Raw genomic sequence first — 27716 nt, 5'->3', positions numbered from 1 at the left:
AAATACCCAAGTTAATAGGTGTGTCCAACTTTATAAGTTATCAAGAAAATGCAAACCACTGGAAGCTGACCTCTCTCTATATGGGCTCTACACATACTCTCTTTATGTGGCTTCCTAGGCTCAATATACTGTGCTTGGCTCCTAAAAGTGAGGGTTGCAAGAGTGAGGAAGCAAAAGCTGCCATTCCTCCTGTGATACTGTCACAGTATCACTTTGACCATGTTGCATTGGTGAAAGTAGTCACAGAACTAGCTAGCTTTCAAGAGGAGGGGAAATAAACTCCACCTTTCTATTTGGGGAGTAACAGAATTTGCAGCCATCCATAATCCATAACATCTTCCCACCTCCCTCAAAATTATGCTTGTCCAAAACTAGCTCTATCATCAAAGTTCATTTCTCTCTTTTATGAATTATTAACCCCCTAAACTGAAAATAGCTCTTCCATTTCCCCCTGTGAACTCTCGTTTTATCTGTACCTTTCTTGGGGCACTTTTAACTTTCAACCTTGAATTATTTATATGTCTTATCTCCTCTACATTTTAAATAACATTATTTCTAGTGCTGAAATAAGATATTCATATTCAAATTTTCAGGATCTATTTCTGAATAATATGCCTCCCCACACTGCTTATACATATGAGATGATTAATAAACATTTATTGAGGAAGATAGGAATAAAATCCAAACTTTCTTATAGGCAAAATCCAAACTTTCTGAGAGCATATAGCTTGCTACTTTCTTTCTTACCCTTCATCATATTTTTAGATACAAATAGACAAAGCAGTACTAAATAACATTTTCGTATATTTTACCAGGTTCATATTGGGGGTAGGGTGGGAAATGTCATAATAAAGAAACAAAGGAAAATAACACAATGGCTAACACTCACTGACCTCTTAATTATGTGCCAGATACCACTCTGAGAACTTCATCCTTCTAACAGCCCTACAAGGTTTTGAAGAAAAGGAAGAAATAACCAAGAAATGAGGAACAAAGGAAACCAAAGATCTAGAAAGAAAAGTGTATCCTATAAGAATCCAAATCAGTTCCAAGGTTTCTGAAATCTGACATAACAACTAATACATAATGGAAACCAGACTCTAAGAACATACTCAGGAAATGACTTTGGGGGTACAAAAAGGACATCTTTCCTCTGAATTTACACTCTTCATGTTTACATAGAGGACAGTCTATCTCATGATTTCTTATTTTTGAAAACAAAATCATTGATTTTCTGTTCTATTGGAACTTCAAGGACTTCAAATTACCTTAGTGTAGTTTTTAATATAACGTTAAGTCCTTTAAGTACTCACACAGGAAAAGCAAAGCTTAACTATAACTTATTTAAAAAAAAAAAAATTGTGCCCTACCTAGAGGTAATAATCCACTGTAATAATTGGAGAAAATTAAACATATTTCTGATACTTTTGTTTAACAACTAAAAACTACTATGTGCTCAGTCCTATGCTGTGTAACTATTGAAAGAAAAGAGTGTCGTATGGTACCTGATGTCATAGAATATGCAATCTACTTGAGAAGATAAAATTAAATATTTAGGTAATTAACAAGAAAGCTTTGGTTTTTAAAATAAGATAAAAGGTCAGAAAAGAGAAGAATCATTGTGGAACATAACAGCAAAATAAATATTTTGTTGAGAATGGAAGTGGGCCTACATAGAAGGGCGGAATATAGAAAAGCTTAGCAAAGAACATTTCAGACTTAAGAAAGTGGAAATTATTAACATTATGAGCAAGATGATGGAGGCAAGGATGATTGTTACATTTAAACCAGAGAGAGGAAAGAGACAACTCATCTTGAGTATTGGAAACTATTGGAAAATATAATTAATGAGTAAAAGGCTAGATTATGACAAGCTGTAAATGGATCCTTGTCAATATGGTTCAGGCTTAGTGTAATAAACAACCTGAAACCGTTTTCATACTTGACTGTGAGAGTATTTAATGAACTAAAGGGAACTTTACTGAGTTTTAACATAGGAAAATTCTTCCTGAAGCACAGTCGGCATGAAATCTTCCTACTTGTTTGCCATAAATTCAGCATGATTTTCCATAAAGAGATTATTATTTTTGACATGAAGCAAAGGTCAGCGTTTGGGTGTGTATTTGTGTCCATGAACACGATGATGTGTGTAGGTGTTTTAATTTCCAAAGTTAGGGTCAAGAGGCAGGTTAGGGCTGTGAAGTGTCACGGCAACTAAGGAAGCTGTTCATTTCAGTCCAAAAAGTAGTCAATTCACTGGAAAACATGCCATCAACTAACGTTTAAATTAAAATAGGTACAAATTATTTATTGAAAGCAACTCTATTTTGTTTAAAGAAAAATATAAAATAGGCAGGTTTTTCCATAAAGAAATTATTAAACATGAAGCAAAGGTCAGAGTTTGGATGTGTATGCCTGTATGTATGTGTGTTTTCATTTCCATTGTGGGGGGTCAGAAGGCAGATTAGTACAACAAGTCAAGCCAACAAATCAAGTTCGTCATTTCAGTTCACAAATAGACAGTTTACTGGAAAAAGTTCAAAATACTGTTTAAAACAAAATATTTACCAATTCGTTGTGAAAAACCACTATAGGTTTATTGCATGAAAAGTATTAAAACAAGTAGAATTTCATGAGCTCTAACAGCTTGTCACTCTATCATAAAAATAAATTTGATTAATCTGATGGGGTACATTTCTCACAAAATATGTTAATTTCTACCATAAACCTATATCTTCTAGGTGCTTAGAATTGATTTCCAATTAATAAAAAGTCCAGTAAAATTGCTAAATGGAAAACTTTCATCAATTACTTTTCATTTCATAAATATGTTTTGAAAACACTTTGTTAATATTACAGAAAGTCATTAGGATAAATAAATTACTTTTTAGATACACTTACTAATGGAGTAAAATAATTCCAATATATAATTCGCTTCTAAATGCCTGGAGTTTCAGGAAATATTAATAAAGCCATGATTTCCTGTATCTTAAATCAAACTTTAAGTTTGACCATTGCTTTCCTATGTCTTAGTAAAACAAATAATAAAAGTTATAATGAATTTCTTGGAAAGATAATGACATATAGACATGTTTACAAAACACCTTTCTTTGATTTCCAACTTAAAACAAGAAAGATTAGGCCTACATAATAAATGTCGCAGAGCGACTATTAGGTACAATACTATTTAGACCACATTTAGAGAGGATATTGAGAACCATGCTTAAATTCTCCAGTTTATGAACACAGTTCAGAGTTCTAGATGACATGATAGAAAATCTAAAGATTCCTGCTTTTTTCTTGTTGTTAGCCTGGGAAAAGCCAGGAAATACACAGCATTGGGTCTCCGCTTCTACTGCTAAGCAAGACGGGCAAGTAGATGGGAAATCGCTCCTGCAAACTGTGTGCTGTTATCTCTGACCTGTTCTTTTAATCAAAAGTGGTGCCATCTTTGGGCAAATGTCAAGCTATAGAGTATGAAAAACTTCATTTTGTGTTTTCCCCTAAGTTTTCTAGAACTCCTAAACTGAAGAGTCACTTCTCTATGTTAGGAGTTTGTCCAATTTTGTGATTTGCTCCCTCAGTTTTCAATTACTGATTTGGGGAAACCTTAATGGGCACTAAAAAAAAGATTCCTTCAATCAAAAATAGGTAAGCAATTTATAAAAATTGGATCTATAATTAACCAGAACATCCAAAAAAAGCAGAAAGAAGAAAAAGAAGGGAAGAGAAGGAGAGAAGGAAGAGAAGGAGAGAGAGGAAAAGAAAGGGAAGGGTGGAGGGAAAAAAAAGAAATGAAAAAAAAATAGGCCCACTAAAGAAAGATGAATATTTACTCAAGAGAAAAAATTTTAAACTTACTCCTTTATACCCCCAAAGAAATTAAGGGAACACTTTTGTCATATAAAGATATAAAACAAAATTAAGTAAAAGGGAAGTGATAGTCTAAAGGGAGAAAAAAATTGTGACATTGAAGAACTTTAAAATATTCAGAAATAGTGAAGAGTAGAAATGACACTGTATAAAAAACAACCTATGACATGGAGAACCAGCTTTAGAAAATCACACAAGAAATGTGAGGGAAATGACGTAAAGACAGGAATTACAAGCAATCCAATGGGAATCCAATATACATAGGACTGCATCATCTGAAGAAAACAGCAGAATGAATGGTGTAAAAAAGTCATCCAAAGATATAATAATATTTGTGAAGTGAAGGAAGACAAGATATGAAGAACAAAAGGAGTCACTGTTCTAGAAGAAAAAAGCAAAAAAGGAAAAACTCTGATACATCCGACTGAAATAATTGAACTTCAAGGTCAAAGCATTTGAGCAATAAAAATAAGTTACCAACAAAGGAAGAGATTAAAAACAAAGGAAAAAAAGCAGACTTAAAAACTGTCCTTAGCACCTTTAGATGCAAGAAAATTTTGGAATAATGTTAGTGGAGTTTTGGGAGAAAACAGATTTGACTCTAGAATTGCGTACCCAGCCAAATTGATATTCAGATTTCCAAACAATATGAAATAATCGCAAATGTTCAAAGTTTAAGGAAGCATACCTCCCAGGATTCAGGTAACATTTTGGGGGGAAAAATGTATTTGTCAACACAATCCAAACAGTATAGAAAGATGATTGAAAGAAAAACTACAGAAATGGCAAAGTCGCATGTGAGATGGTTGGTGTACTGATTCAGTTGAGCTTAAAATTAAAGCCAAATAACTAATTAATGAAGTATAAAACAATGTAATTATTATAATACCTAAAAGAAAAACTATGTTGAAGGGAAATGGTGATAAAAGACTCAATGAACAGCACAGCATCTCTCAGGATTCTGGGTGTGAAATAGACAACATCCTCAAAAAAAACTTAAATATCTATTTAATAAGGACAAGAACCTTGATAGGCCAGTTAGCAGCCATATACAAGCAATGGCAAGGAAGGCATTAACAGCTTTGTTAGCTTATATTACTGTTTACCCATTTGTGCTTCTTCCTAAGCAGCCTTATGCTTCCTTGCTCACTGAAGTTAAACTTGGCCATTACCTATCCAGCCCAATAAAATATGAGCTGATATGTCATGAAACAGATGGGAAGAAACTTTGAAAGCCAGTTTGTGCTTCTCCATTACCTGGATCCCAGATTGGACATCAGGAATCAGCACTCAACCAATGAACAATAAATAACCTTTGCAGTTATAAGTCACTGAGATTTGGGAGTAATTTTTTATAGCAGCAAATCTAGCCTTTTCTCACTAGTATACTACCCTCAAGCCTGGAGAGGAAAGGGAATGGCAAAATGTTACTAGAGTCTAATACAGGATGGAATAATGAAATAGGATCCACAACACTGAAACTGAAGTTATAAAGAAGCACAGTGTAGGCCATAACAATAACAAGACAATAGGGAATGGGGTGATAAACACCCTGACTTCTCTTTCCTCCTGACCTTCTCTCTTATATCCTGCTTGTGGCTCCATTTGGCCAAATCCAAGTGGAAGCAGAGGACTAAAGGAATGATGCATTCCATAGAATTCAGTGTCACAAATTGGGTTTACCATAATTAGATGCTAAGATAGAGTTTGCATGGAAAATCTTTATTAGGAATCAACACCTGTGAAGAGAAGAGGGATGAGGGAAGACTGGACAGAGAAAGACATTAAAAAACAATGCTTACGATGAGCTACAAGACTTCAGCCAAACCATCAGAGAACTTTGGAGTGAAATTATTCATCAGAATATCCCATATAGAGCCAAAATGGCCAGCCATGTGCCCCATGACAACACTGAGAAGGCTGATGGCAAAAGCTAGTCGATGTCAACTGGCTGGGTCATTTGCCTAATTGATTGTTAACTAAACAATTCCATGGTAGATGGCCTCTCATGGGCATTAACATGTGATAGTTACACACACACACAAATTACATTTATCTTTTATCTATTGTCCACAGAGAAGACATTATTTCAAGCAGTCATCAAAATTTAAATGTAGTATTTAGTCCCTAAAGAAAGCCTCAACAAATTCCTAAATTAGAAATAGTACATAATACACTGTCTGACAATAAGCCATTAAAATTAGGAATAAAAACCAAATGTATAAATAAATAATAAAGTAGCTACTTGCAGATGTTAAAATTTCTGTGAAATGACTCTAGCCAAAGAGTAAATCTAAACCAAAGTTTCTAGAAAAATAACAATCTAAACACTAACTGCCAAAACTATGGGGGTTTAGGATATAAATAGTAATAGCAAAGAAATCAGAAGAAAATTATTAATTAAAATAAAAGAAATTACTGAATTTTTAAAAAGGAAAGCAATAGAATTAATATAATTGCTTCTTTAAAAAGAAAATATGCTAAGTAAAATACTAGCTAGCCTAAATTTTAAAAACATAAAGGAAAACACCGATACAAAAATAAATATGAATTAGAGAGCAGAAATGGTCGTAGATCACAGTAGAGAAATGTGATCGAAAGGGATGAAAAATATCATCAAAATAGACACAAGATAATGTTGAAAGCCTAAACCAACCAATAGCTATAGGGTGAAAACTAAAAGAAGTCTTCAGAGGTAAAAAATTTTTTAACTTCTAGTGATAGTTGACAAAGCTACAGAAAGAAGAAAGCCTTCTTAAAATTTTTTATATCAAAATAATGATTCCAAATCTTGTTAAAAGTCGTCTAAAACCACTAAGCAGTTTATTTATGAATATTGAGGCAAATGACCTAAATACAATTTTAGCAAGGGGAATTCAGTGATATTTTAAAAAGAATAACACACTATGAAAGAATTATTTCAGGAATGCAAGGATGGTCAATTGACATCCCTGAATAGCAGAGAAGAAAAAATTGTTATCTTCTTGATAAAACTTTTACGAGCACTTCATACAATTTAATAGTCACATACATTGCCATAGAAACTCATTAAAAAATAAATAGAAGAATGGATAAAGAAGATGTGCCATAAAAAGATGAAATATTGACATTTTTTGACAGTATGGATGGACCTTGAAGGTATTATGTAAAATAAGTCAAAAGTTAAAGGACAAAATTGTATGATTTCACTCATACATGGAATATAAAACAAAACATTTGGTGGTTACCAGAGAGGAAGTGGGGGGAGGGCAAAATGGGTAAAGGAGGGCAAATAAATAGTGATGGATGGAAACTAGACTTTTGGGGTGAGCACACCATAGTATATACAGATATAGAATTATAATGTATACATGAAACTTGTATAATGTTACAAACCGAACCAATGTTACCTCAATTTAAAAAAAAAAAAAAATGGATACTAACATATTAAAGCATGCATTTCCTGAAACAAAAGCTAAAATATAAAATATTACAAGCATTCCATTAAAAATAGTGACAAGGGTTCCTAATATTATTGAACATTTTTATAAATTATAGTCAGTGTAATAAGAGAATGAAATAATTTTAGTGTGCTCGGCTGCCACAAAAATTACCACAGACTGGATAGCTTAAACATCAGAAATTCATTTTCTCACAGTTATGGGGGCTAGAAATCTGAAATCAGAGCGCCAGCATGATTGGTTTCTGATACCAATTCTCTTCCTGGCTTGCAGACACCCACCTTCTTCCTGAGTCCTCACATGATATATAAAGAAAGTGAACTCTCTGGTTTCTCTTCTTATAAGGACACTAATCCTGTTGGAACAGGTTCCCACCCTTATGCTCTCATTTAACCTTAATTACTTTCTTACTGCGAACACAGTCATAATAGGCTTTAGACCTTCAAAATATGAATTTTGAAGGGACACAGTTCAGTCCGCGAAGTATTAATATTGGAAAGTGAAAGGCAAAATAATGATTATCTTCAAATTGTGAGCTATCTGAATAATCCTAGAAAATCAATTGAAAACTTCTAGGGAAAGAATTGCATTCAGTGTGATGACTATTAAAAATTAAAATATAAAAATTAACATTTTAAAATTTAAACAATACAATTAGAAAATACATTGGAATAAAAACTTCATTCATAAAAATAAGAAAAATCTTAGATAGCTATGAAAAGGTCAAAAGAATATGCTAAACCCAAATAATTAAACTATAAACTTTACTGAAGAACATAAAGGAAAGTTTGAAAAAAAAATGTATTTTCTTCTTCGATAGAAATGCTCAATATTGTGAAATTTTAAATTCTTGATGTTTAAATCCAATATAATGCCACTCAAAATCCTATTAAAATTTGTGGCTGAGTACCCTCATTTTGGGGTATGTAGACTGATGAGAGAATGTAACAAAATTATTCTTCCGCCTGGAAAAATAAAAATATTATGTAACGAAGAGAAACTTATCCTACCAGATACAATAATACAGGACCTGACAAAGACCCAACAGATTGATGTGGCACAATAAAGAGTTTAGAAATGTATGTGAGCCTATTTAGGATCTTAATATATGATGAAGATGGTGTTCAGATCAATGATAGAAATATGGAAAATGGAAAAATGCTCATCACCAGCTCACTTGTTATGTCCACGAAAATGTCAGATAAATGGACTATATAAAGTTTAAAAATACTAGAACTAAATGAAAATATGAGTGAATTTCTAATTTGTTTATAATTTTGTGTGGGGAGGGCCTTTCTGAGCACACCACATAAACCATAAAGGAAAAGATTGATATTTGTAAAAATAAAAATTACATTTTTAATAAAAGAGGCACCAAAAGCAAGTTTGAAAAAAATTTTAAAGAGCTCATTTGTAACACATGTCAAAAAAGGGACTAATATCCCTAGCATCTCATAAATGAATGAGAAAAAAAAAACCAATAGTAAATTAAATACTAATAAAGAAATACAAACAGGATAACTTGATACCAGTCATTCTTCATTAGATTTGCAATCCTGAGTGTTAGCTTATGTGTGCGAAACTATCCAGTGCTGTAGAAATTTAAATTGGTATTTTGCTAGAGTGTAATTTATTAAAATGTATCAAACTTTTGGAAATTCATGGCTACAGGAACAATAAGTTTTGAGTTACTCCCAGACTAAGGGATTTTTATGAGATAAATGAAGAAGTGATTTGGCTTGTTCAGCTGATTGGTTACCTTGTAGTCTTCTTTCTTATTTGGATCAGGATAACTGAATCATGGGAACAAGGAAGTCCAGAGATGGCATGAGAAGGCTTCACATGTAGGGATTGGCTAGTGTCCTCTGTTGATTTATTTAAGAGAGCTATAAATTCCTGTACTCTTATGTTAAGTTTCCTTTATGTGCCTGTATTGACCATCGCCATTTTGTCCTTGACATAAGTGACTTCATTTTAGTTTAATTCTACACTGGTTAAAAGGGAAAGACTTATAAATTGGCCAATGCATAAATCTCAAGAATGATTTTTGCAATAGTAAGTTTTTCACTGGTGTTTTCAGAATATTGAAGAAAGATTTAAATTGTTTCCAGTTAAAATGCATCTTAAAGAGCTCTGGAGTTCAAAGAATGTACAGTCCAACCCCTTACATACAATATTTCTCTCGAGTTAAAAAAAAAAAAAAAACTAGAATGTCTGTTTTCATCCATAACTGTTTTCAAATAGTGCAGGCTCTATTTTTTTTTAATGATTTTTAAAATATATCTGGGCTAAAAGAAAAGCAGAAAGATTTTCCTGATAATTATGTCATCCTGTTCCTTTTCTGTATATGTTCTGTAATGTGCGTGTATGATGATCCAGAACACTTTCTAATTTTGTAAATGATCATCATGACTCAATAAAAAATAAACCAAAATAACTTTGAACACCTAACTGGTAATATTTTTAAATACTCCTTGAGCTGGAACAATTAGATGTTTGAATTACTTACTCTGAATGCTAATGTACGAATACTTTTCTCCTGTTCCACATTCATCTCTCTATATATAAACTATTTAAATCACAGTATAATTATGGAATATGTTAGTAGAAGGAAGGCAAAGTGGTTTATCAATGCCTGTAAGCATCATTTAAATTAGCATCTGTTACAGAATTGGTTTTAAATTTTGTTTCTAGAGCCTTAAAATCGGTAGGTCGCAAACATTCAGTGTTTTTACACTATAAGGTCATAGGACTAAACCTGTTTTTCAACCTTCCTTTGTTTCAGCATGTTTTTGACTGCAGCTAAAGATATGGATATTTTATCTTTCTGATTTGTTTAGATTCTTTCGGCTCTGTAAATCTTCTTTTGTGTCATTGGGTTTTTTTTCTATTTGTATTATTTGTTTTTCTTTTAAATATACAAAATTAATTTTTACTCATGTTTATATACAAAGCCAATCAATTCTCAGATGTTTGGCAATAAAATCATCTTTCTTGAAATATGGAAGTATGAGTCAGATCTGCCAGTATTGCAATTGCTTGTCAGTATTTACAAAGCAGCACCAAATGTTACCAGGTGATTGCAGATCTCTGGGCAAAAACATATCAATAGGGAGCTAGCCTCATAATAAATTCATTAGCTATCCCCTTGTCAATTAAAAAGAAAGAATAATCAAGAATATTTCTATGCATTGAATGTCCTTCAAAAGTGAAAAAGTTTATCAAACCCTTGAGATTATAAGGGAAAGGGGCTATAACGATATTAGTTTCTTTTATATGCTTATATAGCTAAACTGATTGTTTCAATTAATATTGAATAGACTCCAAAAGATGACTTCAGAATTTAGATTTTCAAAAACTTCGACCAAGCTAAGCTTATGCCAGCACACTCAGGAGGGGGCTGGAGAGATACAGATGTCCATCAAGGGAGCAGCTTTCAGTCAACACTACTAGTGGCAGTAAAGGGGACTAACATGGCCTGAGTCAAGGTACTCAAGCCTTTCTGCCTTCTTTCATCCATTTCCCATTCCCCTTCTTGGAGCCTAGCTGGGAACTATGGGGAGAGAGAAAGGGCAGCGTGTGTCTAGGTTGAATTTTACTGGTACGGCTTTGAAAATTGATTACATATGGGGGCAGGGGGACAATGGGCTTTGTCACTATAGAGTAAAGGAATTATATATGTAGTAAGGGGGAAGCCTATAACAAACTACATGGTGTTGGAGTTATCATGAGTGTGAACTAATGGGGTTTAAGATGGATAAATAATAATAATGTAATGTTAACGTTTTAAAATTTTGTCTACTGAGAGGGCCACATCCAATAAGCACAGTAAACATAAGCATGCAGCGCTTGGTTTCTGAATGCCCTTGTCCAGTAAATGAAACTAGAGCACCATAAAGAATTGAATGACTCTGGGTTTGAGGAAAGAAAAAATTATATCAGTCTGGAATATGTTATTGTGCTAGAAACAAAGACTTAGACAAAGAGGGATGGGATTCTATCCAAAGAACATAGGATCCAGCTTGAAGGGTTTCCTACTAGCCAATTTGAACATCAAAATAAATTATGATAGTAATGGACTATAACTATTTGAGTAAAATACATATCTGTGAAGCAGTACTGTTTTAAATACATGAATTTAAAAAATAGAAATAAGGGAGAAATAGGATACACCAGTAGAAAGACAACTAATAAAAAAAAGAATAATGAAATTAAAATATTACCATTTGATAACCGTTACAATAATAATTGATTTAGATATGAATGATGCTAAAACTGAAGTTGTAAATTTGACAAGGAATTGAGTATTTACATAGTCTCGATATATATATTCCTATAAAAATTATTACTTGTATTAAATAATAAAACGTACTGAATAATTAACTTCACAGCAAGAAAATCTGGTTGATACAATCTTATTTGTGTAATAAACATTAATATTATAAGAAATGATGCAAATTAACACTGGTGACTCCTAACATGCTGCAGCAAGAAGAATATAACATCACTTCTTTAGTACTTCCTTCTAAAATGTACAACTCATGAAGAACATCAGATAAACCCCAAAAGAGGAACATTCTAAAAAGTAACTGTTCCAGGCTCCTCAAAAATGTCAAGATCAAGAAAAATAAGGAAAGACTGAGGAACTCTTATAAATTGAAAGAAACTAAAGAAAGCATTTAAATACAAAACATGCTTCTGGATTGGATCCTGAACCTATAAACAACATTATTAGGATAATTGTCAAAACTCTGTTGGAGCCTGGGAATTATATGGCAATTTTAGATTAAAGTTAATTTTAATGGCTGTTCTGTACTTAGTATCATTGTACTTAAATGCACATAGAAGTCTGATGAGGAATGAAGCATTAGTCTGCAATTTAATCTCAATGGCTATACGGTTTATATGTAAATTAGAAGTTATCTAAAAAGAAAAAAGTAAACAACAGAAAGAAAGATTTTTGACCAAAATTCTATGTAATATTTTTTAAATCTTAAGGTCTGAATCATTAGAGCCGCTGAAAATGCTCATATGCGCCATTCAGAGAAGCTGTTCCCACATGTTATGACTCCTGTTTCTGTTAGATTTTGTTACATAATCCTGCATAATACAAATGGATAACAGATATATGAAAGGTGCTCAACATCATTAATCATTGGAGAAGTGCAAATCAAAACCACAACGAGATATCATCACCTCATATCTGTTAGGATCGTTATTAAAAAAAAAAAAAAGTGTTGGTAAGATGTGGAAAAACTGAAACTCTTGTACATTATTGGTGAGAATGTTAAGTGATGCAGCTACCATGGAAAATAGTAAGGAAATTCCTCAGAAAAATTAAAAATAGAACTGTATGATCCAGGAATCCTACTTCTGGATATATAGCCAAAAAGAATTATAATCAGGATCTCAAAGAGATCCCTGCACTCCCATGTTTATTGTAGCATTATTCACAATAGACAAGCTATGCAAACAACCCAAACATCCATCAACAAATAAGTGAATAAAGAAAATCTAGTCTACACATACAATGGAGTATTATTCAGTCTTTAAAAAGGAAATCTTAGCATTTGCAACAACATATAGATGGACTTGGAAGACATTACGCTAAGTGAAATAAACCAGTCACAGAAGGACAAATATTGTGTTATTCCTCTTACATGGGGTATATAAACAGAAAATAGAATGGTAGTTGCCAGGGGACAAAGCGAGGGGGGGGGGGTGCGGATGGGGGGGACAGACCAGGAGTTGTTCAATGAGCATAGTTTCAGGTATGCAAGATTAGTAAATTACAGAGTTATGCTGTGTGGTGCCTGTAGTTAACAATATGATGTCATGTACTTAAAAACTTGTTAAGAGGGTAGATCTCAAGCTAAGTGTTATCCCCATAGAAATAAATAAATAAAAGAAATAGGACACAATAAATCTTTTGGAGGTGATGGTTGTGTTTATTACCATGACTGTAGTGATAGTATAATGAGTGTACGCATATGTCCAAACTCATCAAAATGTATATATTACATGTGTGCAATTTTTTTGTGTATAAAGTATACCTCAATAAAGTTGAGAAGACATTTTCAATATAGCAGTTCCTAAAAAAACTCAATGAATCAAATGATCTGGTTAGCTAGATTTCAGATTAAAAAGCAAAGGAAAACCTTGATTGTGTATGATTCTATGATTTAAGTATCTGACTATATAATTTGCCAATTTTACATAAGAATGATATTTAAAAGCAATTTTTATTATGTGCAAGCAGATTATCCAAGTCTTACTTTGTTATTTTTTATTACTTTTAAATCTACTTTTTGAAATCTTTATTGGCTAAAGAATCTGTAAGTATGAGCTAAAAGAAAAGATATTTAAATTAAAACCCTCTGCCTTAAATCCCCAGGGGAATGACGACCTAGCATTTTAATTACCAACAAATTTAATTATTCAACCCAGGTGTTAACCATCAAAAGTTTAGAGAACTCCTCTGTTTTAAGTAAGTGCTTTGCATCTGTATGAAAATATAATGCCATCAATTTCTAATATACAATGCAGATTCAGAAAGCTGTTGGATTTGTACGGTGGTTACATTATTTTGCTTTACTATAAACTCTGTAACATTAAAACCATCAATATTAGACTGTAAAAACGCACATGTGCCACCACAAAGTTAAGCCCTGGTGATACAGAGATTTTCACCACTTTAGCTTTCTACCACTCTTTTCCTCCATTATTAGAATTTACTTAAATGCCACTTTTTTTTTTTTTTTGGCAAAACTGTAATGAAATGAGTGATTTCTTCTTAATGGAAACAGATTTGTTACGTAAAGTCATAGAACTGTGGTATATCTATAAGCACTTGTTGCTCTTCAAATTTAATGAAACTCTATTCAATACAGCTTTTTGGACTTGTACAGCATTCTCTTAGTCCTCAAAATAAGGCCCACAAAGGCACATGGTAATTGACAAGATTACAATTACTTTTGCATTGATTTAACTCTAGTAAAATATCAAAATATCAAATATTTTATCTCCTGGAGAACAACTTGAAAATATACTAGTTAAGTTGAAAGTTAGGACCAAGGGCATTTTAAAAACTTTAATTTGGACCAAATCTCCATTTTTATCATTATAGTGACTTATTGGGACAAAGTAAACCAGTTTTGAAATGTTTTGTTATTCATGTTTTGATTATATTTTTGCATTCACTAAGACTGACTGACTTATCTACTTTCTAGTTAGCTAAATTTACTAGAAAGTAAAAATACCATTATAAGTAATATCATTTATATATACCATTTCCATGTACTATTTATAAATACATATCATTTATAAGTAATAAATGCATTTATCTGTTGTAACATCTTTTGCGATTGATTGCTTAGCACGGTGATTTTAAAATATTTCTGCTAATTGTTAAAATATCATATATGTTTTAAACTATTTGGATTTTGCTTCATCCAGACCACATATCTTACACATTTTGCTGTATTTTGAGATAAACTTTTATGTTGAATTTATGCCACAAAAGAAAGATTAAATTACCTATACTCCTTTTTTACCAAAGAAAAATATATTTACCACAGTGAAATCTACCTATCTTGAATTTTAAAAACTAGAATTTTCTAATTCAGGACACTTATTATTTTAGATATTTAATCAAGGGCCAAATAATGATAGAATGGGTTGCTATAGTTGCAGTTTATACCAGAGTCACACTATAGTGCCCTCCTGTGGAGGTTTGGTTAAAACATCATTTTTGTGCCTATGAAAATGATTTTCAAACTTAAGTGACAAAGTCATTACCTTCAAATTACTGAAGTTTGATATAGTTTAGCCGTGTTTTTTCATTTATAACAATGTTAAATTACTTTTAAAATGTAAAAGCATTGATGATTCAGAAGATTTGCAGTTCAAAATACAAATTGAGGAATGTTACCCACATTTCTTAATTATTTTATTGAAATGGATTTGTTTCCCTGATTGTTTTCTTAATTAATAAAGAGAAAAGACCATAATCAAATTCTTAACTAGAAAGATAAATTCTTTAGCTAAGGCGTTTTCATATTTAAGTAATAAAAACAACTTTATTGTTAGAAGCATAAAAACTATTATATTTTTAAATTACAAAAGAAAAAATGACCAAGTTTAGTCTAGAATATACACTCATTTATATTTGCCTCAAAAATATGCAAAAAGTGACCTTTTTCCCAGTTCAAAACATAAATTTCTTTTCTGAAGGTAAATTAATGTTACATATTAGGTGTTGATTTCAAAATACTTTCATTTGTTTGTTTTTCCTGTCAGCTCTAAACCTTCTTTTACTCTTATTTTCAGGGGTGTGGAAATGTGAAGTTAATTACTATATGTGGCACGTGCACACGTGTATATATCCTGAGACCTTTTTACTCTTGGCAGACATTTATAAGCAAGTTCAATGTGTATAAAATTCTCAGATCAGTGGATTTAGGTGTCCAATATTTCCTGTTGTATTTAGTCTTTTCCTGCAGTAGCCCACTGCTTTACTACCCAACCTTTTCCATTTGCTAATGCTAACGATGCCTGCTAACTACTCAAAACCTAAATCCCACTTTCCTTCTCAAACGGGAAATTAAACAGGTGATAAGACCCACTAGAACCTAATTAAGACTTTCTTGAAGAAACGGGGGGGGGGGGGGGGGGGACACTAAAAGAATTGAGACAAAAACCAGAAAGCTATCTGTAGCATTTTATGTCAACAACAAATACAATGGATTTTTGTCTCTTCACATAAATCTCTTTAAATCTGTCTCCTGCAAATGGGAAGGGAAAAACACTGGTTTTTCAAAGTTTTAAAGTCTGTAATTACAGACTATTAGGTAGCTGGCAGTGTTCATAACTAGAGAAGTAAGTGGAGCTCTTTCTGAAGCAATAGCCATGATCAGAGAGATTATGAGTAAGTTCATCCAAACTAGAAATGTTAGACAAAATCTTAGAAACAAAAATAGGATGAGATAATGTGGAACAGAGCAGAAGATGATGTCAGTTTCCTTTAATAGTTTAGTCAGTTAGACCAGGTGAGATTAGAGCTATACTTGAGAAACTAAATCTAACCTAAAAGTAACCTTAAAGTTTTAGCATGCTCAGTAGTGAGCATCCTTGTTCTTCTATGTTCTAAAAAGAATCCAGAAGAATGAATTTTCCAAGGCCAGGAATATACGGATTTCTATTGACAAACAATAGTGAAATCTAAGGTATCTTTGTAACAGTAAAATCAATGGAGGAAAATTGGGGCCCAGCCAGTAAATTTCACTCACAGGGATCCAGGGTAAACTCCAAAAGCCATTTACAAAGTGAGCATCACATGGTCCATAGTCAAAAGGGAACGTATGGGGCTCAGAACACAACCTTCTCAGAAAGCTAATTCACTGTCCAGACACGCCTGAGAGCAGTTTTCTGTCAATATAATCAGATAAAGTCAAGGAGGTGAAATCATCTACAACTAGGTAATAGCAATCCTTAAATCTTGAGTCTTAGTTTCTCACCGAAAGCCCAGGAGCAGCTGGACTTAAACAGAGAGCGAAATCAATCTGGCACCAATATAGCTTATTGAATCCGCCACCCCCCCTCCCCCGCCCCCTCGCCAACATTTCTTGAGCTTCTACCGTGTCAAAGACCCTGGAGTCCTTTTGAAAAGATGAAGGCCTTGACTTTGAGCGGTTCACTGTTGTCATTATCTATCACTAAAATTCCTTGCAGGAAGCATTTTTTTTTTAAATCCTAGGTTTCTTTTTCCCTCTCTACTTCCTCTGTCATATGACCTGTGGCAAAACTGCTCTGAAGGCTTGATGAAAGTTGGAAAAGAGAAGAATGGGTAACTGAGTCAGATAAATGATGGAGGAAAGGAGCATTTGAAGAGATTCTAAAGATTCTGACTCAATCTTCCTATAATTCCTTCCTTTACCAGTTCTGAATTTGGGGTTTCCTGTTACTTTAACACCTAAATGCTATTCAAATATACCAATGTCACTATTGTTAAAAATATAATCCACTTTTAATTTTAAAAATTAGATTAAAAACATTTTTAGTGGTAGCTTCAGAATCAAAATATTATACTCTAGTTTCTTAAAATATTTGATTTTTCAATTTAGACAAACAAAAATTATGCATACATTGTATTATATGTTAACATATTGACAATATCTATTGTAGCAGTTTGCATCTTTTTTCAAATTATAAACAGTAAAAACCTCATTAATTTAAAACCAAATAACTTAGAAATTCAGACATATCAATCTGGCCTAATAGTAAAACTTTAGTCTGCAAAAGAACAGAGACACATAATGTAGACAATATTACATGGAGGCTTTTTATAAACAGCCTCTTGCTCTCTGAAATAGGGCAGGGTTTGGAGTTGGCAGCATTCACTGTTTATATGTAAATGGACATTGCTAATTATAAATGAAGTGGGTTTTTCCTTAAATCATTAACGTACATCCAAAAACTCTACTTGTAACATATTATTTGTAGTTTATTTCAGTTACTACACCAGTGTTTTGAGCATGGGTCCTGCAAGACATGCAGAAAATTATATGGGTGTCTATTTTCTTAATTTTCTCAATGATGTAAGATTATAGTTGCTTAGGGAAAAATTTAATTCTTATAAACAGAGGCTGCCTTGAGTATGCAGGCTAATTTCTCTGGGAATCCTGGTTGAGAGACTGAGAACTGCAACCACTCAAAAGTAAAATTCTATTTAGAAAATATTCTGTATTTCATTTTGGGCTGCTGTCAAGTTCAGATTGGCTTTCCACTCAATTCATCCAAATTAATAACATATTCAAGATATATAAGTAACTTTAATTCTTCATAAATGCTAGCTTTTTTATTCCATTTTAAGTAAAACAAAACTTATCTAAATGATATAAAAAGCAATTCTAGATTGCAGTTTTTAAGCATAAGACTGGTGTGATAAAAGGAGTATTTTGAGCAAAGTGCTTTGGCAATGTTATATACAACATTTTGAAATGAAAAATGATTTGGGACAGAAAGATAAATTAGGAAATTAAGAAATTATAAAAAAAAATAGGACTGGAATAGAAAGATGAAAATGGAAGGCAAAGGACATATGTAAGAAATATAAAGAAAATTTAACATAAAAATTGATGACCATTTGGATATGAAAGACTAAGGAGTTCAGGTCAATCAAAAATCACACAAATTTGAGCAAGAAGACCTAAAAGTAATTGTGCCATTGACATAATTAGAAAAGACAATTTTTCATAATGATAGTAAAAGTTGTGATGACAAAATACATGAAATGACAAAATATAAGCTTCCTACACATAGTTGAAAATATGGAACTGGATAACTAGAAAGGTCATTGATTAAATGGGAGAAGGATCTCTTGTATAATAATCTCTATCTAGCCATCTTCAGGCAGATATGACCACCACTCACTACAATATCACAATACAAAAGTGCAAAGTCCAAGGTCAAATTGCAGTGTGAGTGTGTTCTCTAGGGTCAGATCCTGGACGTGGGTAAGTAGTGGAAGAGAAACCAGGTGTGGAGCTAGAAGTTAACCTGTGGAAAATTCTAATAATCATTCAGCTGTGTAAAAAGTTATTCGAGTTTTGTAATAGGAGTTAAATGACATTTTAAGAACTCTATATTTTCGAAGACTTGGAATAAAAACTCAAGTGCAAATGAAATGCAAACATTTTATTCAATAAATTTTGAATATACCATTTTAACTGAAATTTCGAATAAAAATTGGAATATTTTAGTTCAACAAGTGAAAAATTACAACTTCTAATTTGGCCTTATATTCAGAGTACCCTCTTTTGTCATCTTTAAATTGATTTATTAAAGAACTGAGAAAAATTCAAAATATAGTGTAATATTAAGCAAGAGCAATTAAGTCAATAGAAATTATTCCGACATCAATGAGAACATTTTAACCCCAGAGATTCAAATCATAACAAAAGTAGTAATCCAGTGAGAAGAAGAAACACATTTTAAATAGAAGCAATAATAGGCCTTTAGACTGGTTGATAGTCCAATTAGTGAAGAGTGAATCATATGAGCACATTGTAGAAAGATTTAAATTCTCTCATTGTTATAAAAAATACTAACATCAATGAAGACAACATCAAATGTAAAATATGCCTCTACAATAAAGGCTGACACAAGTTGGTTCGTCAGTGCCATCCATTCAGGAAGTAAAGATTATTTTAAATCGCTCACTGCCTAAGAGGACGTGAAAACAACCTTAAATCTTTCAGTTCATATATGAAGGAAAGTTGCTACAGGTTTTCTGACATTTGATGTCAATCCTAAAATATACATGGTGTTACCAATAATGAGTAATGAGGCTTAAATTTTCCTAAACTATATTAATAATAAAAACAATTTCCATTAACCAAGCTGGAGGAAAAACTAAATAATCTTTCCATTCTTTCCGTGGAAAATAATTTTATAAAATTATTGTCATCTGAAGAAGTGATTAGAGTATAAAGCCCAAAAAGCAGATTAAAAGGTATTATAGATATAGGTCAAGTAGTTAATAATTTAAATTTTTTTTTGATATTTATGGAATTTGTCAGCTTTTTAATATATGTAATTTTTAAAAATTATCATTCTATATATTCATTTTGTACATAATACATCATAATTTAGCGTCTTCAGGTGCCACATAAACCTGCCCTTACTGCTCTTTGTACTTGTGTCTTACTGGGTAGAGGAAGCAGTAAAACCACTTAGAAGGTGATGGCTGTGGTATGGGTGGTTTGAAAAGGATAATGGCAGGGAAGGTAAAGAGGAGTAGATTTTAGATATATTTCAGAGCAGATATGACAAAGCTTGCTAAAGAATTGGATGTAAAGGGTGAGGGAAAGGGAGGTATCAAGGATCCCCCCCAGACCCCAGGATTCTAATTTAAACAGCTGGGTGAATTATTAGCACCATTACCTGGAAGACTGGGGAAGGAACAGGTTTAAGGGAAGAAAGAGTATTTCTTAGGACATACTGAGTTTGTTATGATTTCCCCAGTATATTACATTGCCTTTCATGCTTCCATATGATACTTATAGTATAGTCCTGCCCACATCAGACTATAAACTCGAAGAGGGCAACTAACTGTTCTCTGTCCTCATGAACATAAAATTTCTATTCAATTGAATTTGCTTTATTTTGTATTTTATTATATATATATTTTAGGCAAGGCAACCCTTGGTTGACCTCATAGATTGCAAGGACGTTGTCAGCTTACAATTCCTTATTTTTTAATTTTTTTACACCTACAGCACCTGGTCTTCCTAAGTGGTCTACCATCCCAGTACTAACCAGTCCCAACCCTGCTTAGCTTCCAAGATCGAAGAGGACTGGGCTTGTTCAGCATAGCATGGCTGTAGACTCCACTAAGTTGAACTTAACGTGTTGCCCCAACTATGTGCAAGATGCTCTACCAAAACTAGATTCAAATCCTTTGAATCAGGCTCTATCTACAAAAAAAAAAAAAAAAAAAAAAAAAAAAAAAAAAAAAAGCAAATGGATATGGATAAGAATCCAGAATCCAGGTTTAGAATGAAATAGACCATGAAACATCAGGCATCTCAGTCTGTCACTTGCCAATTATAGGGTCTTGAAATGAAAACATAACCTCTCAGAGCCTCTTCTTTCTCATTTAAAAATGAGAATGATTATCTTTATTTCATAGGATTATCACAAAGTAAGAATAAAACAATGTATACAAAATGCTTATCTCAGCCTAACATATATGAGCACTCAATAAATGGTAGGATGCGCTTACATTTGATCTTCATTCCAATACAGAAAATATCTATAGCACAGAAATCATAAAATCATTGTACTAGAAAATGTTGAAAGAGAAGCTACATTTTTGTCATAAGAACATATCTTAAATAATTTCAGGGGAAGATAATAGATTTCGGCACTCTTCACATCCTGAAAAGGGGGAGGGAGACTAAAATGTACTATGAGCAAAAATAGAATGAATTTACCTAATTCTTTACTGCACTGTTTAACCTCTGCTTTCTTAATCATATGCACAGCAGGGGAAAGGATGTGCTAAAACAATTCACGTGTCATGAACAAAGCAGCCACAGATTTTAGCTCAAAAATCACACTAGGAAAACCACCAGTTGGAAGTAAAGTAATAAGGCCAAATTTATTTTTTTAATTGAGTCTTGAGTTACAAGCAACCCTTTAATTACATTAATCAAGAATGCTTCCTCTCAGCAAATGATGAAGGGAAATACATTGTTGTAACTTTTGCTAAACTTGTTTTTTAAACTGTTGGATATTATTTGAACATATGGAAAATAAATCCCTAGATTTTTAATTTTTTTCTCAATCATTTCTATGTAACTATAGCAAAGACAAACACCATTCTAGCATGACTGACTCTAAAAGACTATAAATTAAATTTAAAATGTTTACATTTAAATATTTACATTATCACTCCTCAAATAAAATTTTATTTTGTTGTTAAACACCATAATTTTTACTTCCATTGTTCTCATTTTTAAATTTTAACATAGGTTCCCACAAAGTCTCCAAGAAAATGCAGTCTATCAATTTTATGATTTGATGATTGTCAGAAAATGGGCTCTACTTGACCCATTGGATGGGTGAAAAATCTAACCCTTATAGGAAAATAAATGACTTGCCCAAAGGTCGTATAGTTAAATACCAGAGCTAGAGCTAGCACTAAACCCAGGCCTATCTGACCCAAGCTCTCCATCAACACCATGTTCATCTCTCCTTCTGGAATGTTCTTTTGTCTCTATGTTTTTGTACATGCCACTGCCCTCTGTATCTCCCTTTCTGTATGAAATATTTTTTCTCTATAACCAATTCTCTCTGCATGCTAACCCTAATTTATCCTTCAGGGTTTAACTCAGACACCATCTCCTTTTTATGCTTACTCAGAATCCCATCCTTTCTTCCCTCCAACTGGAATAAAATGTCTGTCTTTCCTCTATATTCCTAAAACACCTTACATATACTTCTAATGATTATTTTATTTTGCAAATACCTTGTATGTCTTTCCTACCAAGCCCCCCCCCCCCACACACACACGAGTATGACCTCCTTGAAAGTTGAGGAATGTGTGCTGGTTGTTCCTGAATCCCCCAGACCTAGACTGTACTTGGCTTGTAGTGCATGCTCAATAAAGTTACCCTGAGAAATGTTTGTATGAATGAGAGTTTAAAAACACAGAGTGCCTTGTTCCCTGAAAAACTTATGAAAGCTTTAAGGAGGAGCTTGTAGTTAAGCTTAACTTCTGAAGACATAGAGGATTTATAGAGGAAAGGAAAGGATGTTAAAATTAAAAGTAAGGTATTCATAATAAGCCCTGAATTGAAATTTTCCAAAATACAACGTCATTACAGGAAATGCAAAGAAACATATTTCTGTCATTGCCAGTCATACTTGGAGAATACAATAATTAATATTTTACAGTAAGAGCCCTAAAAGTATACATTAAACATTTTATGTTCTCAGGCCTTTAAAAATGATTATTGCTCTGTAATTTACACTTTATTCAAGAAAGTACAACAAACATGGCATCTTTTTAATCAGTGTCACAAAGCTGCCCAGCAACAATTCATTCGGTCTACTATTTTATAAATGAGATTTGTTTGAGCCAGATGATTTGTCTTAGATAATAACTAAGAGCAATCTTGGTGTATGATGAAACAGACCTAGTTCTTCAGCAGGAGCCGCTCCTGTGTTGCACTGGTATATCAGCCCTTCTCACGCTAGGAGGCGCTAAAGAGCCAGCACAGATAGCCTCAAAAAGGAGGGGTCGTTAGCCCTAGTACCACAACTGTAAACTAGCTCAGGCTCCATCTAAGGAAAAAGGTACAAACACTAAGGTCATCTTAGTAAAAGAATGGAGTTAGATATGACCAGTTATTCAATAAAGTTAAAATAATTTATGGAAAACACTTTGGGAAGGAGTGCTGTCATGTGAGTTTTAATTTCCAAATACACACCTATATTCTGCAGATCAGCCATGTGCTGCTTTGGATTAATGTCTAGTCTTTTGAAAGAGTAGCAGCATTTCAGTACTATTCCCGTGTGTATACAGTTGATCATGTTTGTCAAGAGCTTTGAGAGGAAAGAACTTACATAAATATCAGTAGTTATTAATATTTGGCTTTTTTATATTTAGCTATCAAATGTGTTTTCCACAATCTATGACCAGAGGTCTATTTGTGTCCCTCTGACTATAAATATTTTAAGTAAAAATAACCATTAACCAATAATATTTCTTCTGTTCTTTATAATCAAAGCAATATTTTATCAGCAATCAATAATTATGCTTACCTGAGTTTATTTAAACATTTTTTAAAATATTTAAATGATTTAATGTCACTTATTCCTCTGGCTTTGGGTTATTATTGTGAAGAGTAGCTAGTTGACATATATCTCACCATGCCCTTTGCTTCCTTGCTCTTCTCTTTGGATGATTCCCTAACCTGGAACATCATTCAGTTGTCTGCTAAATAAAGGGTGACTAACCCAATAAACCCTATTCTAGTGCAATTGTAGCCATTTTCACATATCATTATATTTGATTTTAAAGGTATTTGTATCCCCTGCCTTCTAACTTCACCTCCAGACTGTCACCCCGGGAAGGTAGAAATCTTGCCTATGATGTGTCTGCCTGGTTGGAATGCACCACGATCGATTGAATTGAACTTTAAGTATGTGATCTGGTACAACATAAAGCTTACTAGCTCATAGCAAATCCATCAGAGTAGTTTTTTACTTTTTCTTAAATGGCATTTTTACTCTATTTTCTTTGAAAGATTCGATGTATTAAAAAAAAAGGTGTGTGGGGGGTTGTAATAATTGGGTTGACCTACAATTGGTTCTCGAGACTAGAGTTCAAATTCTAGTTTAGGTTAAAAAACAAAATAGATTTGAGGGCTTTTTGCCATATGCCCCATCCATTAATTCATTTTTTAAAGAATCATACAAATTCCCATGTTTGGCATTGACTCATAAGAACAAGAATAGGTCAAAATTTATTGGCAGAGCTACATAAAAGCAGTCTACAAATACAGGCCTATACTCTGGCTCAAGCTAGCAACATTAGCCCTTCACTTTTACAAGCACTAAATTTTACTCTAGTTTTAATAATAATAATAATAAATATAATAATAAAATCTTGTTTATATAAGAGGTTCAACTTGTTAAAATGCATTGAGACTCATGGTACTTTATAGGACCTAGTTTATACTCTCTTTGATGATTTCAAGGTGATAACTTCATGTGATTCATTGCCACCTAGTTCTGAATTTTAATAATACAATGACTCATCATGGTTTTTACATTTCTGAGCAAACCAACTTAGTTAAAACCATTGCAGTTGTTTTTACTGGGGTCATCTGAGCTACAGTTCCCGTAATACTCATGAAAGGGACATGCTTATGTGTTTTGAACAGCCGTAATCTATCATGGCTGGTGCCAGGTCGACACATTATGAGTTTACAGTGTCGGCCCAGTGAATTAAAGCTTTGTTGTAGACCAGCTTGCTATGCAATTATTTCCAGTTCATATCCTATTAATCATCAGTCTTCACATGACAATCAACAATTTCTATCTAGCATTCTGAGCATACATGTTTTCTCTTAATTGTGCTGCCTGATTCTGCACCTAGAACAGTGTGACATTACTGGTACCAATAGCTTAGAAAATAAATATCACTGTCACTAGAACCTATTTAAGGAATATTCTCTGTTCTCACATTTTTGTTGAGCTGTTTGGTATTTATGTTGAAATAATAGGAAATGAATTTAAATAGAAACACTTCTCATGTCTTATCTCTGAAAACAAAAAAATAAACATAATTTACAATAAATTAGCACAGCAGTTGTTAGTGTAGCTTAGCTTTATTTTGCAATTCTCACACCTAAGCTCACAAGATGACACTTTTTCTGATAAGGTAATCTTTATAAGGTAGTTCTGTAGGTGATTAAATCTGACAGATGCTAGTGAGATGGTGAAGTTCTGAGAGGTAACAGCAAACCTTAAAGAAAAATTATTGTTAAAATAATAATATGTCTTATGATCTACCAATAGAAAAATCAGTCTGATAAAAGAATAAATCAGTTGTAATATTGTATTTCTGTGTCTAACCCCCCCCCCCAAAATGCTAATAAGCAATAAATAAACCAAATATAGCAAGATAAACTCTAAGGAAAGGGATATTTTTTTAGATTACTATAAAATATCGTCTCCCCAGTCATTTCTTTGTATTTACTATCACTGCTGAGCCAAACAGAATAAAATGTTTCAAATAGAAACAGAAGCTAAAGAAATAGAATGTGTCTTTTCATAATATTTTGATTCTCTATCTGTTCTTCAAAAGATGCCATGAACACCAGATCCTTCAAAGGTAAAACCTTCATCTCCTAAGGCAATTACGATATCCAATGATACTGTAATCCAAAATCTGTTAAAACTTAGTTGTAGATTGTGTAATTAGATAAACCCATTAATACAATGGCTTAATTTTGCAATGTACCTTTATTATTTGCATGGTTTTAGTCCTGGTTTCTTATTTCTGCAGAAGAATTTCAGAACAGTAGCTCATTGTCCTTGTTTGTTTTTGATTGCTTAAATGATGTTAGATTTGCTAGAATGGATTGATATTGCAATCTCTTGAAACACTATATTACGGCATGTGCTGTTTTCTGATTTTCTTATCTAAATATCAGTTGCCTAATATATGGAGTTCATTTATAAATATCAGGAAGTTCCCTGAATCGAAATTAGCATGCCGGGTCAGATTTTCTGGCTTCATTAGCAACCCCTCATACCAAGGCTGTGTTCATACAAGTGTGAAAATCAGAACAATCCTTCAAGGGTTTTCCTGGCCTGATTAATTTCCTCGTCTGGGAACAGGCTACACTCATCCTAATATTCCAGTCTTACCACCACAATCTATTCATTTTGCGTAACTCCTTCTAGCATGAATGTGAAGAACCTGACCATAAGCAGGGGAGAAATATATAAAGTCAAGGAACGGGGCTAGACATCCAGATGAGGAGCATCCTGAGTTATAGGTCATAGTGGGGATAGAAAGGAGTATGAAAAAAAATCTTAAAATTTGGTATCCTGTGTCTTAGCAGACTATATAGCAGGGACGCAGGTCGGGGGAGTGATAGAATGTTGACCATATGAGACCACAATGATTTCCTACATTTAATTATTCAATAAATATTTATTACTTTCCCACTATCAGTCACCTGCCAGACAGTGAAGTGGGAAACAAAAGAGACCAAATATCTCTACCCTTGGAGAGCTTGGTTAGCGTTGTTATAGACATAAATATGTGACATGAAAATATTAAAAAGAACAAGCTTCACACTTTTAAGCTCTTTCTTGGCACTATATTAAGAGCTTTTTGCATATTGATTTAATCCTCACAAAAATACATGTGGTGGGTAACTATTGTTATTCCCATTTTCTAGATGAAGAAACAGAGTTCTTTGCTGCGAATCCATAGATGAATAAGTATCCTCAGAGAGCTGCAATTATGCCTTCTCCTTGTGACACAGGGTTTCAATATAGCAGATGATATAGGATTTTTGGTGCAAAGAATTTTCAGATAGTATTCATGTATTCTGTTTCCCTGTCCAATAAATGAAGGATTCAAACTATGAAAATAGGTGCCTGAAATTCACAAGACAGATGCAATACTATAGTCACTATAGGACAGCTGTCGAGATAAAGCCAGAGCACCACTGGGTCTCTGCTAGAAGAGTAACTTGGTACAGCTGTCTAATTCCTTCTATGAAATGAATGGAACCGATCTGGAATTAGAGCTGCAGGATGGACAAAGAAACTCGTCCACAGCAGAACTAATATCTTATTCACCCAGGTTTGACTTTAAAATTATATCAGCTATGAAAATTATTTCACTGTCTTCTGTCATGAGTAATCGGGCTATATTTAATTTTAATCATTAAAATGTAAAAATAATAAAAAAACCACCAAAATAGTCTATAGTCAATTTTCTGATAAAGTAAATTTGTTTTTTTCCCCCCATTTGTGATTTAAATGGCCTCCAGAAAGGTTTTTGGAACTAAGTGTTAATTAAAAATATGGAAATGGATTTAAAGCACATTACAGCACACAGTGGAAGAATAATCACAAGAGATTTGTTCACACAACCATACCCATTTCTCAATGTGTTTTTAACTGTCCAGGTTATTGGTTGTTTTTTCTGCATGCCTATTCCTAGGAGAAAAAAAAAAAACTGCAATTCCAATGAAAATAGTAATTATAATTACAACAAATAGGACAAATTGCTATTTGAGCAGGAACATGAAGTTTTAGTCACCAAAGCAATCTGATGCTTCTGTACTTTCCTGTTTACACAAATGACTT

At 33.0% G+C, this 27716-nt stretch overlaps 1 protein-coding gene and 1 pseudogene across 6 annotated transcripts in view; one reads left to right on the top strand and one right to left on the bottom strand.

Moving 5' to 3' along the window:
• CABCOCO1 (ciliary associated calcium binding coiled-coil 1) overlaps positions 1 to 27716 on the top strand; it is a 103021-nt gene that overhangs the window by 57864 nt on the left and 17441 nt on the right. Inside the window, exon 6 of one of the 6 annotated variants that reach the window (XM_036222326.1) lies at positions 12312 to 12719. The exons of 3 other annotated variants lie outside the window; for them this stretch is intronic. In XM_036222326.1, coding sequence (XP_036078219.1) covers positions 12312 to 12317 — 6 coding nt within the window. In that variant the 3' untranslated portion in view covers positions 12318 to 12719. 2 more of the 6 variants (XM_036222323.1, XM_036222325.1) reach the window with 2 other exon arrangements.
• Positions 20582 to 20700, bottom strand: LOC118604200 (annotated as a pseudogene).

This window comes from Rousettus aegyptiacus, unplaced genomic scaffold (genome assembly GCF_014176215.1).
Source record: "Rousettus aegyptiacus isolate mRouAeg1 unplaced genomic scaffold, mRouAeg1.p scaffold_m13_p_6, whole genome shotgun sequence".
In the NCBI taxonomy this organism is placed as follows: Eukaryota; Metazoa; Chordata; class Mammalia; order Chiroptera; family Pteropodidae; genus Rousettus; species Rousettus aegyptiacus.
The sequence above is the reverse complement of the archived record's forward strand: the minus strand, read 5'-3'. Positions and strand labels throughout refer to the sequence as shown.